At 49.0% G+C, this 14,663-nt stretch overlaps 1 protein-coding gene across 1 annotated transcript in view; it reads left to right on the forward strand.

Annotated features, from left to right (window-relative positions):
* SCARF2 (scavenger receptor class F member 2) overlaps nt 1–14,388 on the forward strand; it is a 62,471-nt gene extending 48,083 nt beyond the window's left edge. The window contains exons 10-11 of the mRNA XM_032230130.1: nt 8,031–8,183; nt 12,754–14,388. Coding sequence (XP_032086021.1) covers nt 8,031–8,183; nt 12,754–13,853 — 1,253 coding nt within the window. The 3' untranslated portion in view covers nt 13,854–14,388. The remainder of the gene's footprint in view (nt 1–8,030; nt 8,184–12,753) is intronic.
* Nucleotides 14,389–14,663: the final 275 nt, after the last annotated feature.

Raw genomic sequence — 14,663 nt, forward strand, 5'->3', positions numbered from 1 at the left:
TAGGGAAGGGAGGGGATGGATAGGGTATGGTAGGGAAGGGAGGGGAAGGTTAAGGTAAGGTAGGGAAGGATAGGAAGGGGAAGGGAAGGGAAGGGGAGGGAAGGATAGGGTAGGGTTGCAGAGCAGAGCAGACTGGGAAAGCACTGTGTAGATCATTAGTCGAACCTCCCCCATCCAAGCAGGAGAGCCTACACCAATTCTGACAGATGGCTGTCCAGTCTCTTCTTGAAAGCTTCCAGTGATGAAACTCCCACAACCTCCGAAGGCAACTTCTGTTCCATCGGTTGATTGTTCCCACTGTCAGGAAATTCCTCCTTATCCTTTTCTCCTATCTGGAAATAGCTAATTCAAAGGATAAAATCCCCAGAGCTGTTTATTAGGACGAAAATAAGAGTTTTATCAGAGGAAACAAATGCATGAGACACTCTGATGTCCAGTGAGAACCTTATACAGGTAGTCCTCAACTTACAACCACAATTGAGACCAACATTTCTATTACTGAGACATTTGCTAAGTGAGTTTTGCCCCATTATAAGACCTTTCTTCCATGGTTGTTGTGTGAATCACTGCAGTTAAGTTAGTAATACAGTTGTTAAGTGAATATGTCAGGAAGTTTCTCCTTGATTCCATGTTGTTTCTCTCCATGATTAGTTTCCATCCATTGACACCTCCCCCTCTTCTTTATGGCAGCCCTTAATATAATTAATTATTAATATACTTTTAATGATTAATGTACTGAATCACTTTAGTTTACATGTATCATGATAATATACAGTGCAGTACAAAATCTTTATTTCCCTGTCTCTCCTTGTTCTTTTCTGGAATTAAGCATTTAGTTGGGATACAGATTCTTTGTATTTTACTTTTCACTTTTATTTTCACAAAATCAGCAGATAGCCATTTTCTCTCTTTTTGCTTCCAGGCTATTTTTATTTGTTTCATCTTTAAGAGCCGTGTGTCTTTCAGTCTGAGTTGTCCCAGAAATCTCTTTATCAAATCCAACCCATTAAATCTAGTTTTTGTTTTCGCTGCTGTGGTATATTGTTAAAAAGATTGGCCTGATAAATTTGTTTCCTTCAGTTTTAAGTTTCTTTAGTTTTAGGAAACTTGGGATCTGAACAATAGTCAATGCCTGGTTTTTCTTTCTTTCTTTGTTTCCTTTTGCTGACTAAACGGAGCTTTTCCATCTTCGCCTGCAAAGCAGCTCCTCAGTTTGATGTTTGTGTTTTCCATCCAATGATGTCCGTGTTTCTTTTAAGTTGCTGTCAGTGTTTGCTCTACTGCAGTGGTTCCCAAACTTGGCAACTTTAAGACTTGTGGACTTCAACTCCCGGAATTCTCCAGCTCTGCCTGCTGGAGAATTCTGGGAGTTGAAGTCCACAAGTCTTAAAGTTGCCAAGTTTGGGAACCACTGCTCTACTGGATTTTCTTGGCAGAACACAATGGATCTGTCTTCTGCTTCAGTCACTAAATCGCGTCAAATATTCCTATTATTTCAGATGCTATTTTACTTCCAATTTTAGCATTCTGCAGAAAGCCCTCGATTTACGATCACTGTGGAGGGCAAAAATTCTGTTGTTAAGTGAGACATTTTTAAAGTGAGTTTTGCCCCATTTTACGACATTTCTTGCCACCTTTGTTAAGCGCAGTTGATAAGTTAGCAATCTGGTGGTGTACTTGTGAATCTTGACTGCTTGTCAGGAGGTCACAAAAAGGGAATCACATGACCCCGGGATGCTGCAACGCTCATAAGTATGAAGCAGTTGGAAAGCGTCTGAATTTTTGATCACACCGTCATGGGCTGCAAAAGTCCTAACTATGAAAAACAGTCATAAGTCACTTTTTTTCAGCCCCATGGTAACTTTGAACGGTCACTAAATGAACTGTTGTAAGTCGAGGACTACCTGTGTTTGTCCATCATCAGTAGGAATGTTATTTGGTTCTACTTTGACAAGATGCTGTGAGGCCTCCTAGAAGCGCTCAGTTCCTGCTGCCTCTGCACCTGCAACTGGAGCACGGACTTTGAACACCTGCTGTGGTTGACTTACCTGGGAACAGAATTGAGATCTTTCTCTCATTTTGAGTTGCAGCTGACAGCAACCTCAACCCTTTGGGTTATAAAGATGGCTGTTCCTTCTTTCCTATCATTTTTTTCTTGGCCCATAATAGAAGATGTGAAGAAAAGAAGAATTAGGAGTGGCATGACAGTAGTATTCCAGTATTTGAGGGGCTGCCACAAAGAAGAGGGGGTCAAATTATTCTACAAAGCACCAGAAGGCAAAAAAAGAAACTAATCAGGAGAGAAGCAACTTGGAATTAAGGAGAAACTTCCTAACAGTGAGGACAATTAACCAGTGGAACAGATGGCCTCCAGAAATTGTAGGCACTTCATTGCTGGAGGTGTTTAAGAAGAGACTAGACATCCACTTATCTGAAATGGTAGAGGTTCTCCTGCTTGAGTAAGGGGCTGGACTAGAAGACCTCCAAGGTTCCTTCCAGCTCATTCATTCTATCTTCTTCTAAAGTTTTTTTGGTGTGAAGTGACCCATTCCATTCCAGTTCTAGAATGTCAATCTGTAATTTCTGCTTTGACAATCTCAGGAGTGTCTTGGTTTACTGTTCTGATAGTCCTTGTGTGATGCATATGGCCTCTCCTTTTGCCTCTGGACACAGCAATCTCTGGACCTCCCTTTGGCCTTAATCCGGTGGCATCATAAACCTCAGAGCTGGCCATATTTGCCCTCCGTAACACCATACTTGGAATATGGCATTCAGTTTTGGTCGCCATGATGTAGAAAAGATGCTGAGACTCTAGAAAGAATGCAGAGAAGAGCAACAAAGATGATTAGGGGACTGGAGGCTAAAACATATGAAGAACGGTTGCAGGAACTGGGTATGTCTAGTTTAATGAAAGGAAGGACTAGGGGAGACATGACAGCAGTGTTCCAATATCTCAAGGGTTGCCACAAAGAAGAGGGAGTCAAACTATTCTCCAAGGCACCTGAGAGCAGGACAAGAAGCAATGGGTGGAAACTAATCAAGGAGAGAAGCAACTTAGAACTGAGGAGAAAATTTCCTGACAGTTAGTACAATTAATCAGTGGAACAGCTTGCCTCCAGAAGTTGTGAATGCTCCAATACTGAATAAGTATAATCTTTATTGTCATTGTAGTTAAATACAATGAAGTTGGAAGCTGGAAGCTTTAAAGAAAAGATTGGACAACCCTTTGTCTGAAATGGTATAGGGTTTCCTGCTTAGGCAGAGGGTAGGACTAAAAGACCTCCAAGGTCCCTTCCAACTCATTCTATTCTATTTTTTCCAAATCTCGTTGGGAAAGGTCCTGAAAGCCGCAGCGCCAAAGCCCCTGGAACGTTTTCCTCCCAAAATGATCCTTGGAGCTGTGTTTACAGTAGCACGCTGGGTCTGGCTTCCCTCCCCTCGCCAGCATAGAGGCCCTTTCTCCGAAGGAGAGACTCGGACTGAATGAGTCTGTGTGTCTGCACTTCCTGGCCTTGACTGCTGCTTGGAGATTTTGTATAAACAATGGCAGCGAGAGCTTTCCCCTTGGCCTCTGTCGTGCAGTTGTGTTCTTTGCTGGCACTCCAGAAGCAGAGACCAATTGGGCCACACAATCCAAGGTGCATTGCTTAGAAATGGAGCATCCCGGCTAGTCCCGCTGCCCATCCTCAGACCAGGATTTGGATCAGGAGTATCCAAATTTGGGAACTTTAAGATTTATGGACTTCAACTCCCAGAATTCCCCAGCCAGCAGTCCACAAGTCTTAAAGTTCCCAAGTTTGGATACCCCTGATTTAGATGAACCTGGTCCAATTGAGCCAGCTCCTTTCAAACCCTGCTTCCCAGCAGCTGCTAGCCAGATGCTCCATCCAGGAAATGAAGAGACAGGAGCCACAACAACTGCATCTCCAGGCTGTGCAAAATACTGAGACGAGCCAGCTGGATTCCAGCAACATGCTCAGCTGAAATGGGGCCTGCCTCTTGCAGTCTGCAAACCATAGGAGATGGGTTTTCATGTTGTGGGAAGCTTGCTAGTGGGGATTGATTCAATAAACCAGGACTGAACCATGGTGTAAAGCAACTCAAACTATACCGGAACCATGTAAACTGTTGAGACTCGCTAGCTGTGTGTCCCAAGACGTGCTGAGCCACAGAGCCTGGAAATTGTGCAGGGAAGAGCCAGAAAGATAATAAAAGGTCTGGGGACTAAATCATATGAGGAAGGGTTGAGGGGGCCCTTGATATTTGTACTCCGAAGAAGAGAAGGATCGGAAGAGAAGAAATAATTGTCTTCCAGTACAGAACTTCAGGGATTGTCTATGGAGATTCTCCGTCCTTCAGTCATGGTTGTCCCAAAAGCGCAACTGGGACTTTCTGGTTTTTCTCTGAAGATGTTTTGCTTCTCACCCAAAAAGCTTCTTCAGCTCTGACAGGAGGGTGGGGAATGGGAGGATTTATACTCCTGCGTGTCCTGTTATCTGTTTGAATGAATTTCCAGAGGAAAAATTGCAGACCATTTGCACTACTCTGGTAACCCTGAGGACACAGATAAAACCTCCAAGTGGCCTCAACCACCCTCTAAAAGGATGCAAATGACCAGCTGTCTGCAGGGAACTTAAATCCTTTTATTCCCTGCCATCCAGTCAGAGCTGAAGAAGCTTCTTGGATGAGAAGCGAAACGTCTTCAAAGAAAAAACCAGAAAGTCCAGTTGCCTGTTGAAAAAAGCAGCTTTGGTACTACTTGAGGGATTATCACCGAGAAGAGGGGATTGACTTATACCAGAGGGCAGGCCCAGGGGTGGGTTCTGGCTTCTTCTACTGCTGGTTTGCTCAGGGGGCACTTAATGGACGCTATGTGCGCATGCACAGAAGCAAAAAACCAGATGGTGCCGCCTATGGTTCAGGGGTGTGGCTGGCCAAGTTACTACTTACTCAGCCAAACTGGGCCGAACCAGTAGGCACCCACCTCTGGGCAGGACAAGAAGCAATGGGTGGAAACTTGTTAAAGAGAGATGCAAAAAAGAAGGAAGGCGAAATTCCTGCCACCAAGAAGAACTTAGCAATTGGAATAGTTTGCCTCCCAGAGTTGTGATGGAGATTTTTCAAGACAAGATTGGACAACCATTTGTCTGGGGTATTATAAGGACTTCTGCCTTGAGCAGGGGGTTGGACTAGAAGACCTCTGAGGTCCCTTCCAGCCCCATGATTCTATGTTTTATGTAGACTGGCTTGCTCCCTCTTCCACTCACTTCCTCTTTCCTACAGGATTCTTGGGATGGCAAAAAAACCCCAAATATGGACTGTTGGTTTCAGGTTGGGCTCATGTGCCGTGCAGATTCAAACACCCAGATTTGTAAACTGGGCTTCACAGCTGTTGTTGTTGTTGTTGTTGTTAGCTGCGAAGTTGTGTCTGACTCATTGCGACCCCATGGACAACATTCCTCCAGGCCTTCCTGTCCTCCACCATCCTTTGGAGTCCATTTAAACTCATGCCTACTGCTTTGGTGACTCCATCCAGCCACTTCGTTCTCTGCCGTCCCCTTCTTCTTTTTTTGCCCTCCATCGTTCCCAGCATGAGGCTCTTTTCCAGGGAGTCCTTCCTTCTCATTAGGTGGCCAAAGGATTTGAGTTTCCTCTTCATGATCTGCCCATCTAAAGAGCAGTCAGGGTTGATCTCCTCTAGGACTGGTAGGTTGGATGGCCTTGCAGTCCAAGGGACTCAATGCAGGAGTCTTCTCCAGCACCAGAATTCAGAATTCTTTGGCGCTCAGCCTTTCTCATGGTCCAACCTTCACAACCATCCATTGCGACTGAGAAAACTATAGCCTTGACTATATGCACACTTTCCTTGGCAGGGTGATGTCTCTGCTTTTTAGGAGGCTGTCTAGATTTGCCATCGCTTTCCTCCCCAGCAGCAAGCGTTTCTTAATTTCACAGCTATGTGTGATGCTAATTCTCAGTGCTTTGGCTGAAAGCCCCCAACAAGCAGCTTCAGGGCTTACTGGACCCATACCCCGATGCTGCACTCTCCTGCGTCCTGTTTTTGCCCCATGGCTCCCTTCCCCTAAAGCACTCTGCATGCAGTTGCCAGGCTCTGCATTCTGGAGGGCTGAGTGTGGCCGCCTGCAGAGCCATTCGGGCCTGACCAGCCCCATGTCCTCCTGCATTGCTCCCTCTGCCTGCCCTAACTGGCACTCCCTGAGCGCCCCTACATTGCCAGAGTTCTCTTATTTCACCAGAATGAAATGCTTTGGTGCCAAGCGCCTTTGTTTGGCTTGGCACACGGGCCCTGCCATATGTTCTCATTGCCCAGATCCACATGGCTGCAGTGCAGAGGGGGTGAGGTTCCAGACAGAGCTTTGGCTTCTTTCCTTCCTTCCCTCCCTCACTCCCTGTCCCCTTCCTTTCCTTCCTTCCCTTTCTTCCCTCTCTCCTCCCTCTCTTCCCCTTCCTTCCTCCCCTGTCCCTCCCTCCTTTCCTTTCCCTCCCTTCCTTCCCCATCCAAGCCATATCCTTTCTTAGTGTCAATCCAAAAAAGGAAGGATGGCTTCGAAGCACCCTATGAAGGCAGTTATTCCAGACCCTGCAGCCTTTGCCTCCTGCTACCTTCCCACTGGGGGGGGGGGGCGCTCAGAGCCACGAAGCCCCCCACTGAAGCTGCCCCCTCTAAGAATCACAGCAGGCCAGAGATTGCAGCAGAATAAACACCCAGGCAGGGATGGCAAGAGGCCCACAGAGGAAAGTCTTCTTCAGCCACTCTGGGCATGATTTATTTGGCAGTGACTCACCCAGAACCAGAGGTCCGAAGGCATCGGAAACGCCGCTTCCCCTCCAAGTTTTGCTGCACACAGAGGCCCTTCTGTTGGGCTCACCTGGTGCATCACTGCCTTGGCAAAGATCTGACTTCAAACCCCTTTAAAGTGGTTGTATCTTTTCCCGGACGTCTGTGGCCGCTTTCAATGTTCCCAACAGAAGTTACATAGATGCCCAAAGACATTTCTAAAGGACACTTTGCCCCTGAAAGTCCAATCTTTGCACAATGCTGCATATGGGATATAGTCTTCGTTTCCAGTCTCTTCTTAAAAACTTCCAATGCTGGAGCACCCACAACTTCTGGAGGTAAACCATTCCACTGGTTAATTGTTCTCAGCGTCAGGAAATTTCTCCTTTGTTCTACGTTGGATCTCTCATTGTTAACTAAGAAAACTGCCTGTCTAGGGAGATTCTCAGTCCTCCAGGCCATGGTTGTCCCAAGGGTGCTTTTTTTTCAACAGGTAGCTGGACTTTCTTTGTTTTTCCTTGAGGACGTTTTGCTTCTCATCCAAGAAGTTTCTTCGGTTCTGATTGAATATTGGAGGACGGAAGGATTTATCTTCCTTTCAGTCATCTGGTTGTTAGCACTTTTTCTGAGAGTTGTTGAGGCCACTTGGAGGCTTTATCTGTGGTTTCAGGGTCCACATTCTGGACAGAGAATGTCTCTGGAGATTCTCAATCCTCCAGGCCATGGTTGTCCCAAAGGTGCTTTTTTCAAGAGGCAACTGGACTTTCTTGGTTTTCTTTGAAGACGTTTCGCTTCTCATCCAAGAAGCTTCTTCAGCTCTGACTGGAGGGTGTGGAATGGAAGGATTTATACTCCTTGCAGACAGTTGGTCATTTGGTGAGCCATTGAGGCCACTTGGAGGTTCGTCTGTGTCCTCAGGGTCACCTGAGTGGTGCAAATGAGTGTGGAGTCTTCTTGGAACTGTTGAAAGGATTGTATTGTAGATTGGAGACAGATGATGTCGTATCCCTCCCCCTCTGTTAAGAGAAGTGACATAGATGGCATCCTTGACCCTGCTTTCAAACCAGAGGACATCTCTGTCCAACGTCTCTATCCAGTGTCTTCAAAGAAAAACCAGAACGTCCTCTTGGAAAAGCACCTTTGGAATAAGACAACTATCATGTCACCCCAGCTCTATGCTGATTGATTGATTGATTGAACCTCCCTTCTCCGACCTCTTTGTGTCTTGCAGTGGCTCATCATGACTTGGAGAACACCCTGAACTGCAGCTTCATTGAACCTCCTTCTGTGGTCGATCAGCCGTCACCCTCCTGGTCATCCAGGGGCTCCTTCTCTTCGTTCGACACCACAGATGAAGGACCCGTCTACTGCGTGCCCCATGAAGGTCAGTGGAACTCCTGGCACAAGCCAGACTCTGATCACGCAAGCTGTCCCTTGAGAGAACTCAGATCTGGCCATTGAAAGCGGTACTCAGTGGTCACCAAGAGCAAAGGGTATCATTTCCTTGGCTGGTGATTAGGAAAAGTTGGGATAACAAAAAAAAACTGTAAGAGTGTATACACAAACACACACTAACACACACACATACAGACACGTTGCTGGGGACCCAATGTCAAGGTTGGGCCACTGCTGTCTAATAATGCCCCAAATGTAATCAAAATACCTTTCTTCTTCTCCTCCTCCTCCTTCTCCTCCTCCTCCTCCTTTCATATCCGTCATCAGTTGTTGGCGATCATGTTGGTGATCCTATTTTTGTCAACAGCCGCATGAAAAAATGCTGCTGAGTTTTGTCCAAACCATCCCTTAGATTTGGAAGCCACGATGTTCTTCTTCTGCCTGGACCTTCTTTGCCTTCAGTTTTTCCCTGGAGGATTAAGGGAAGGATGCCGTATTTTTCTGGGTGTCGCAACCCATGTCTGAAATATTCCAACTTTCACTTTTTTATGGTTTTAATGATTTTCCTTGGCTTTCCCAGCCAGCTTATCACCTCCACTTTGTCAACCCAGTTGCCTGTCAATCCACATTTCAAATGCTTCTCATCTCTTCAAGTGGCTTTCTGTCAGAGACCAACTCTCCACTCCATAGAGCAGGGTAGAAAAGATGGAGCATCTGACAAGCCTGATTTTCAGTCTTAAGCTTGTGAAAAAAGGCCATGTCATTTTTTCAGTGCCGTTGTAACTTTGAATGGTCACTAAGTGAACTGTTGTAAGTCAAGGACTACCTATACTACAGACGTGCCCAACTTTCCCGTATCCCTGATGAAGTTCGTTGCCCTCTCATTTTGGCTACCAAAACATCTCCAGAAGGTTTTTCCCTTAACACAAACGGGACCCACTTCAAGTTTTCCTTTGCAAAACTGAGGACTAGGATGCTGATAAGCCCAGTGGAGTTCTCTGGAATGAGAGGGGTGCGCCGTGGCCATAGCAAGGCAGGCTGGAGTCTCCATTCTGCATTTGGATGGCTGGGCAGTGGTCAGAGCTCCCCATAGGATCTGAGCTCCTAATTTCTCCTCTCCTGTTATTTTGGCAACCGTTATGGAGCCGAGGAATTTGACTCGATTCCAGCTCCACCGCAGCCCTTTTGTAGCAAATAACAGCCCTTCACAAAGGGCCCTGTAATGCCTAAAGAATTCTTGGGCCACACATACATGACTTTGAAAGAGAAAAGCAGCACCATAATTATCAGGCAGAGATGTTCCCACCAGTGGAAATTAACTCCTGCAGACACAGAAGCTCCTTTCGCACAAGATGAAAACTCTGGGACTGCTTTGGCACATGTTGGGGAAGGGGGCACGCATGAACAGGAAAAGGGCCCCCTCTCTGTGAGAACAAACTTTCTCTCTCCAACCTTGCTTCCCACACTCTCTAGTTGACCCCAGCCCAGCTCACTGTCGCCACTCCTCGCCTGAGGGATGTCTTCCCTTCCCTGGCTATCAGCTTTCAAAAGACACATAAACGCAAACACAATAGCAGTAGTCCTTCGACTTATATGCCACTTCACAGTGCTTTCCAGCCCTCTCTAAGGGTTTACAGAGTCAGCCTCTTGCCCCCGACAATCTGGGTCCTCATTTACCAACCTTGGAAGGATGGAAGGCTGAGTCAACCTTGAGCCAGTCAGAATTGAACTGCTGGCAGTGGCAGAATTAGCCTGCAATACTGCATTCTAACCACTATGCAGAAGGAAGGAAGGAAGGAAGGAAGGAAGGAAGGAAATAGCAATAACATTTAACACATATATCACTTCACAGTGCTTTACTGCCCTCTCTAAGCAGTTTTACAGAGTGAGCCTCTTGCCCCCAATAATCTGGCTCCTCATTTTACCCACCTCAGAAGGAGGGAAGGCTGAGTCAACCACGAGCCTGGTGAGATTTGAACTGCTGAACTGCAGCCAGCTGAAGTAGCCTGCAGTATTGCATTCTAAGCACTGTGCCCCCTTGACTCTGCACACACCCCTTCAAACTCACTTCAGATCCTGGCATGACAGCCAGCTACTCCCTCAGCTTTCAGAGCTGCTGGGTTTCAGCCTCTTGAAATGGACTGTCCTCACAGATACACCCTTTAATATGCTAACCCTGGTTAGTTTGTAGTTGGCTTGTTTGTTTTCTGAATTTAGAGTGTTGTATGACTGGCGTGTTCAGTTAGCTTTAAAAAAAACCCAAAGACCTATTGTGTTTTTCCAAGTAATGAGTTAATGTAATAAGCGAGTTAACTGTTGGGGAAATATGCATGATATCCGTGGGTGAAAAAACTTCAAACCTCTCAAAATGCTTTCGGTACAAAAGCCACACATATTTTGAACACACAAAAAAATCCCTTCCAAAACATCACAATCTAGTGGTCTCCAATTTGGCAGCGGAGAAGGATTGTGCCTTCAACTGTTGCCAGGAGGGATCTGTAGGGAAATGTGTAGCTGTCTCAGACTCATTATTGGAAAAAGAAATGTTTGCTAATCTTGATTTTTTTAAAACAAAACAAAACACTAAAAGTCTGTTCAGCATCATGAACAGACTGTTTAATTTTATCTCAAATTTTGCATACCAATCCCTTATTTTAAAAAATAAATAAATACTGAAACCTTTCACCATCAAACTATATGAATAACAGGCATTTGCTTCTGCTTCTTTGACGCAGAACCCATTGGGTTAGAGAGCATCCCTCGGTGGTAGGAAAGGATAAGGTTGTGAGTCTTTGTGATTTCCAGGTGAAGCCCAAGACGGTGCAGCCACGTCTGGGGAAAATCAGAAAAATCTGGAGTGTACAGTAGTATAAAATACACTTTTCCCAAAAGATTTCCACAATTTGGCCACTACTGTAGTCCCAACAAATAGAATGGGGGGGAGCAGGCCTTTGACTGCACAAGTGTACCCATATTCTTGCTTCTACCTCCATCCTCCTGGGAAACCCCAGCTTCCAAGGGCTCCACCTTGCTAAAGGGAAGGAAGCAGCCCTGCTCATACATTTTTAAATTCTGCCTGGGCCACAGCTTCACCCTGGGCTACGTGCAAATCATTTGAACATCAGTCATTAAGTAACAGCTAAAAGGAACAGCTCTTTCCTTTCTGTAAAATGAAATAAAATCCACCCTGAGCACTAACTGTATTCTGTGCACTCAATACGTAAATGTTGGACCCAAATCCCTCCTTTTGCACAGGTTGCTCTGTCACACTCGCTTGGTGTGCAAAATTCTTCCAGGGCTAGAAAGGAGGAAGCCCTGTGGGGAGCAATCTCCAAGGATTGCTTGAGAATTTTCAGATTTGGTTTTTCAGGGGTTTCTCCTTGAAGGGAGTGAAAATTCTCAGGCTGGCTAGCAATGTATTTTCTAAGGCTTTTCTTTGCCAATGCAGCCTTCTGACAATAGATCTCTTGCAATGACTTCTGAAAAGATTAACAGATTAGCAGAGTTGGAAGGGACCTTGTAGCTCATCTAGGCGACCCCCCCCCCCAAAAGCAGGAGACCCTACACCATTTCTGCCAGTCCAGTCTTTCTTGAAAGCCTCCAGTGATGAAGCTCTCACAACTTCTGAAAGCAACTTCTGTTCCATGGGTTCATTGCTCTCAGGAAATGTCTCCATAGTTCTAGGTTGCTTCTCTCCTTGATTAGTTTCCGTTTATTGCTTCTTGTCCTGTTCTCAGGTGCTTTGGAGAATAGCTTGAACCCCCTCCTCTCTGTGGCAGCCCCTCCAATATTGGAAGACTGCTATCCTGTCTCCCCTGGTCCTTCTCTTCACTAAACTAGCCATACCCAGTTCCTGCAACTGTTCTCCATGTTTTAGTCTCCAGGCCTTCAATCATCTTAGACAGGTTCAGATTAAGAGTTGGAAGGGACCTTGTAGGTCATCTAGTCCAACCCCCAATCCAAGCAGGAGATCCTATCTACACCATTTCTGATAGAGGGCAGTCCAGTCTTTCTTGAAAGCCTCCAGTGATGAAGCTCCCACAACTTCGGAAGGCAACTTCTGTTCCATGGGTTCATTGCTCTCACTGTCAGGAAATTCATCCTTATTTCCAGGTTGAATTTCTCCTTGTTCAGTTCCCATCCATTATTTTGTCTGGCCTTTGAGTGCCTTGGGAAACAGCTTGACCCCCTCCTCTCTGTGGCAGCCCCTCAAATATTGGAAGACTGCTCTCATGTCTCCCCTGGTCCTTCTCTTCACTAGACTAGCCAGGCCAGTCTCTCCATCATCCTGGTTGCTCTTCTCTGCCTTTTTTCTAGAATCTCAACCTCTTTTTATTTCTTTCTTTTTTTTTAAAGCAAAGGCTTGGAGGAGGGCAATTTTGGGGATGGGTGGATCAAGGTTTACCCTACCCTCAAAGTGTGTGTCTGTGTGTGTGTGTGAGAGAGAGGGGGGGAGACGAGACAGAGAGTCTTCCCTGCCTCTTTGCAGTTTGGCTCAGTTGACTTGATGGCCCCCGCCTCCAGCCCCCCTGACGGCTCTCCCTTCCTTCCCTCCCCAGAGAGCGACCACAAGGAGCGCGTCTCGGCCCCGAGCAGCACCCTGGAGAAGGCGCCGCAGCCTCTGCGCAAGGGGCCGGCGGTGGCGGCGGCGGCGGAGGAGGCGGGCGAGTACACCGTCTTGAAGGAGGGCCCGGCGGACGGCGGCGAGGCGCCCCTGCTCAAGTCCTCGGACAGCGAGCGCTCCTCCTGCGGCTCGGGCTCCGTCAGCGGCGCCCTTTACGCCCGCATCGCGCGCCTCTCCAAGCAGTCCCGGGAGGAGGAAGAGGCCCCCGCGGCGGAGCCCAGGCCGCCCAAACCGCCCTCCCCAGAGCGGGCCAAGCCGCCCCCGCCGGACCCCTCCACTAAGCCCAAAGTCTCCTGGATCCACCACAAGTACAACGCGACCCAGAGCAACTCCCTGCCGGCCGCCGCCGAGCTGCAGGCGGAGCGCCGGCCCGGCCCCTCCAAGCGGAAGCGGAGCCCCGGCGAGGCCGCGCGGGCCAAGGAGAGGGCCCCCAAGCCCCCGCAGGAGCCCGGCAGCCCCGAGGGCCAGCCCGGCCTCGCTCAGGCCAGGCAGCGCAGCCGGACCGGACCGGAGCCCGCCGAGAACCTCAACGGTTCCCTGCACTCCGCGCTCAAGAGGATGGGGGCCCCGGCGGCGGCGGAGAGGCGGCCGGCCGAGGCGCTCCGGAGCCCCGCGCAGCCCAAAGCGCCGCCCGGCTTCTCCGAGGCCGCCACGCTGCTGGCCGCGCAGCTGAAGGAAAAGACACAGAGCCTCCAGCGGGGCGAGACGGCCGCGCGGCCCAACGGCGTGAGCCCTCTGCCGGCCCAGCGGGAGAAGCCGGCGCCCCCGCAGAAGGCCAAGCAGGCGGCCGCCCCCGCCGGGCAAAAGGCCGGCAAGCCGTTGCTGCCCACCTCCGCCCCGCTGCAGAAACTGCTGGGGCCCGAGGCCAAGAGCGCGGAGAAGCAGAGCGCCGGCGGCAGCCCCGAGGCGACCCCCGCGCCCGGAGAGCCCGCGGCCAAGAAGACGCCCATCAAGAAGCCGCCGCGCAAGAAGGGCCGCGAGGGGGCCGCGGAGCCGCCCAAGGCAGCCGCCAGCTCCCCGCAGACTGTACAGTAGGGCAGGAGGAAGCCGAGGCCAGCGGAGACCCTGCGGCCTCTCTTTGGATGGGGTCCCCCTGGGATGGGCCGAGGGGCTTCCGGGGACCTGGCGCTGGCGCTGGGCTCTGGCAGGGAGGGGGTGAGGGTGGGGTTCCATTAAACCAGCGCTATAACTGCTTCTCGACCTCCGCGGAGACTCTCGCAGGCCGGGGGGGGGGGGTAGGGAGGGGTCTGAGACTGGGACAGTCGGGCAGGACTCAGCAGAAGGTCCTTTTCTTGGAGGAGGGGTGGCTGCATTTCCCTCTGGGAAGCCTCTTGCCCCTTAAAGTGGGAGGCAGGCTTCACTTGTGGGGGGGAGCACAATCCCTGGGAAGTGTGGGCAGATTCTGCAGGAAGATGGGTGTATGTGTGTTGGGGCTGCTGCTGGATCATCTGTGGGCTGGAATCAGAACAGACCTGATTTGGGCCAGTGGTGGAATACAAATTTTTTTGCTACTGGTTCTGTGGGCATTGCAGGGGAAGGATATGCCATTGCCACCCCATTCCAGGGGGAGGATGCAGCAAAATCTCCATTCTGGGGCCAGCCAGAGGTGGCATTTGCTGGTTCTCCGAACTATTCAAAATTTCCACTACAGGTTCTCCAGAAGCTGCTGGATTTCACCCCTGGATGGGACCCTTCCCAGGAACCAGGCAGTGGGCTGTGAATTGCCGATGCAACAGCCTCCATCCTCCTCTTGGGAGCTGGGTGGGGGGCAGCAGTGAGGAGGCTTTGAATGGCTCCATCTGGTGCTTCCTCAAATAAAAGGATGGTATTTTTAGCTCTGCCTCA

Source organism: Thamnophis elegans, chromosome 13 (genome assembly GCF_009769535.1).
Source record: "Thamnophis elegans isolate rThaEle1 chromosome 13, rThaEle1.pri, whole genome shotgun sequence".
NCBI classification, from domain to species: Eukaryota; Metazoa; Chordata; class Lepidosauria; order Squamata; family Colubridae; genus Thamnophis; species Thamnophis elegans.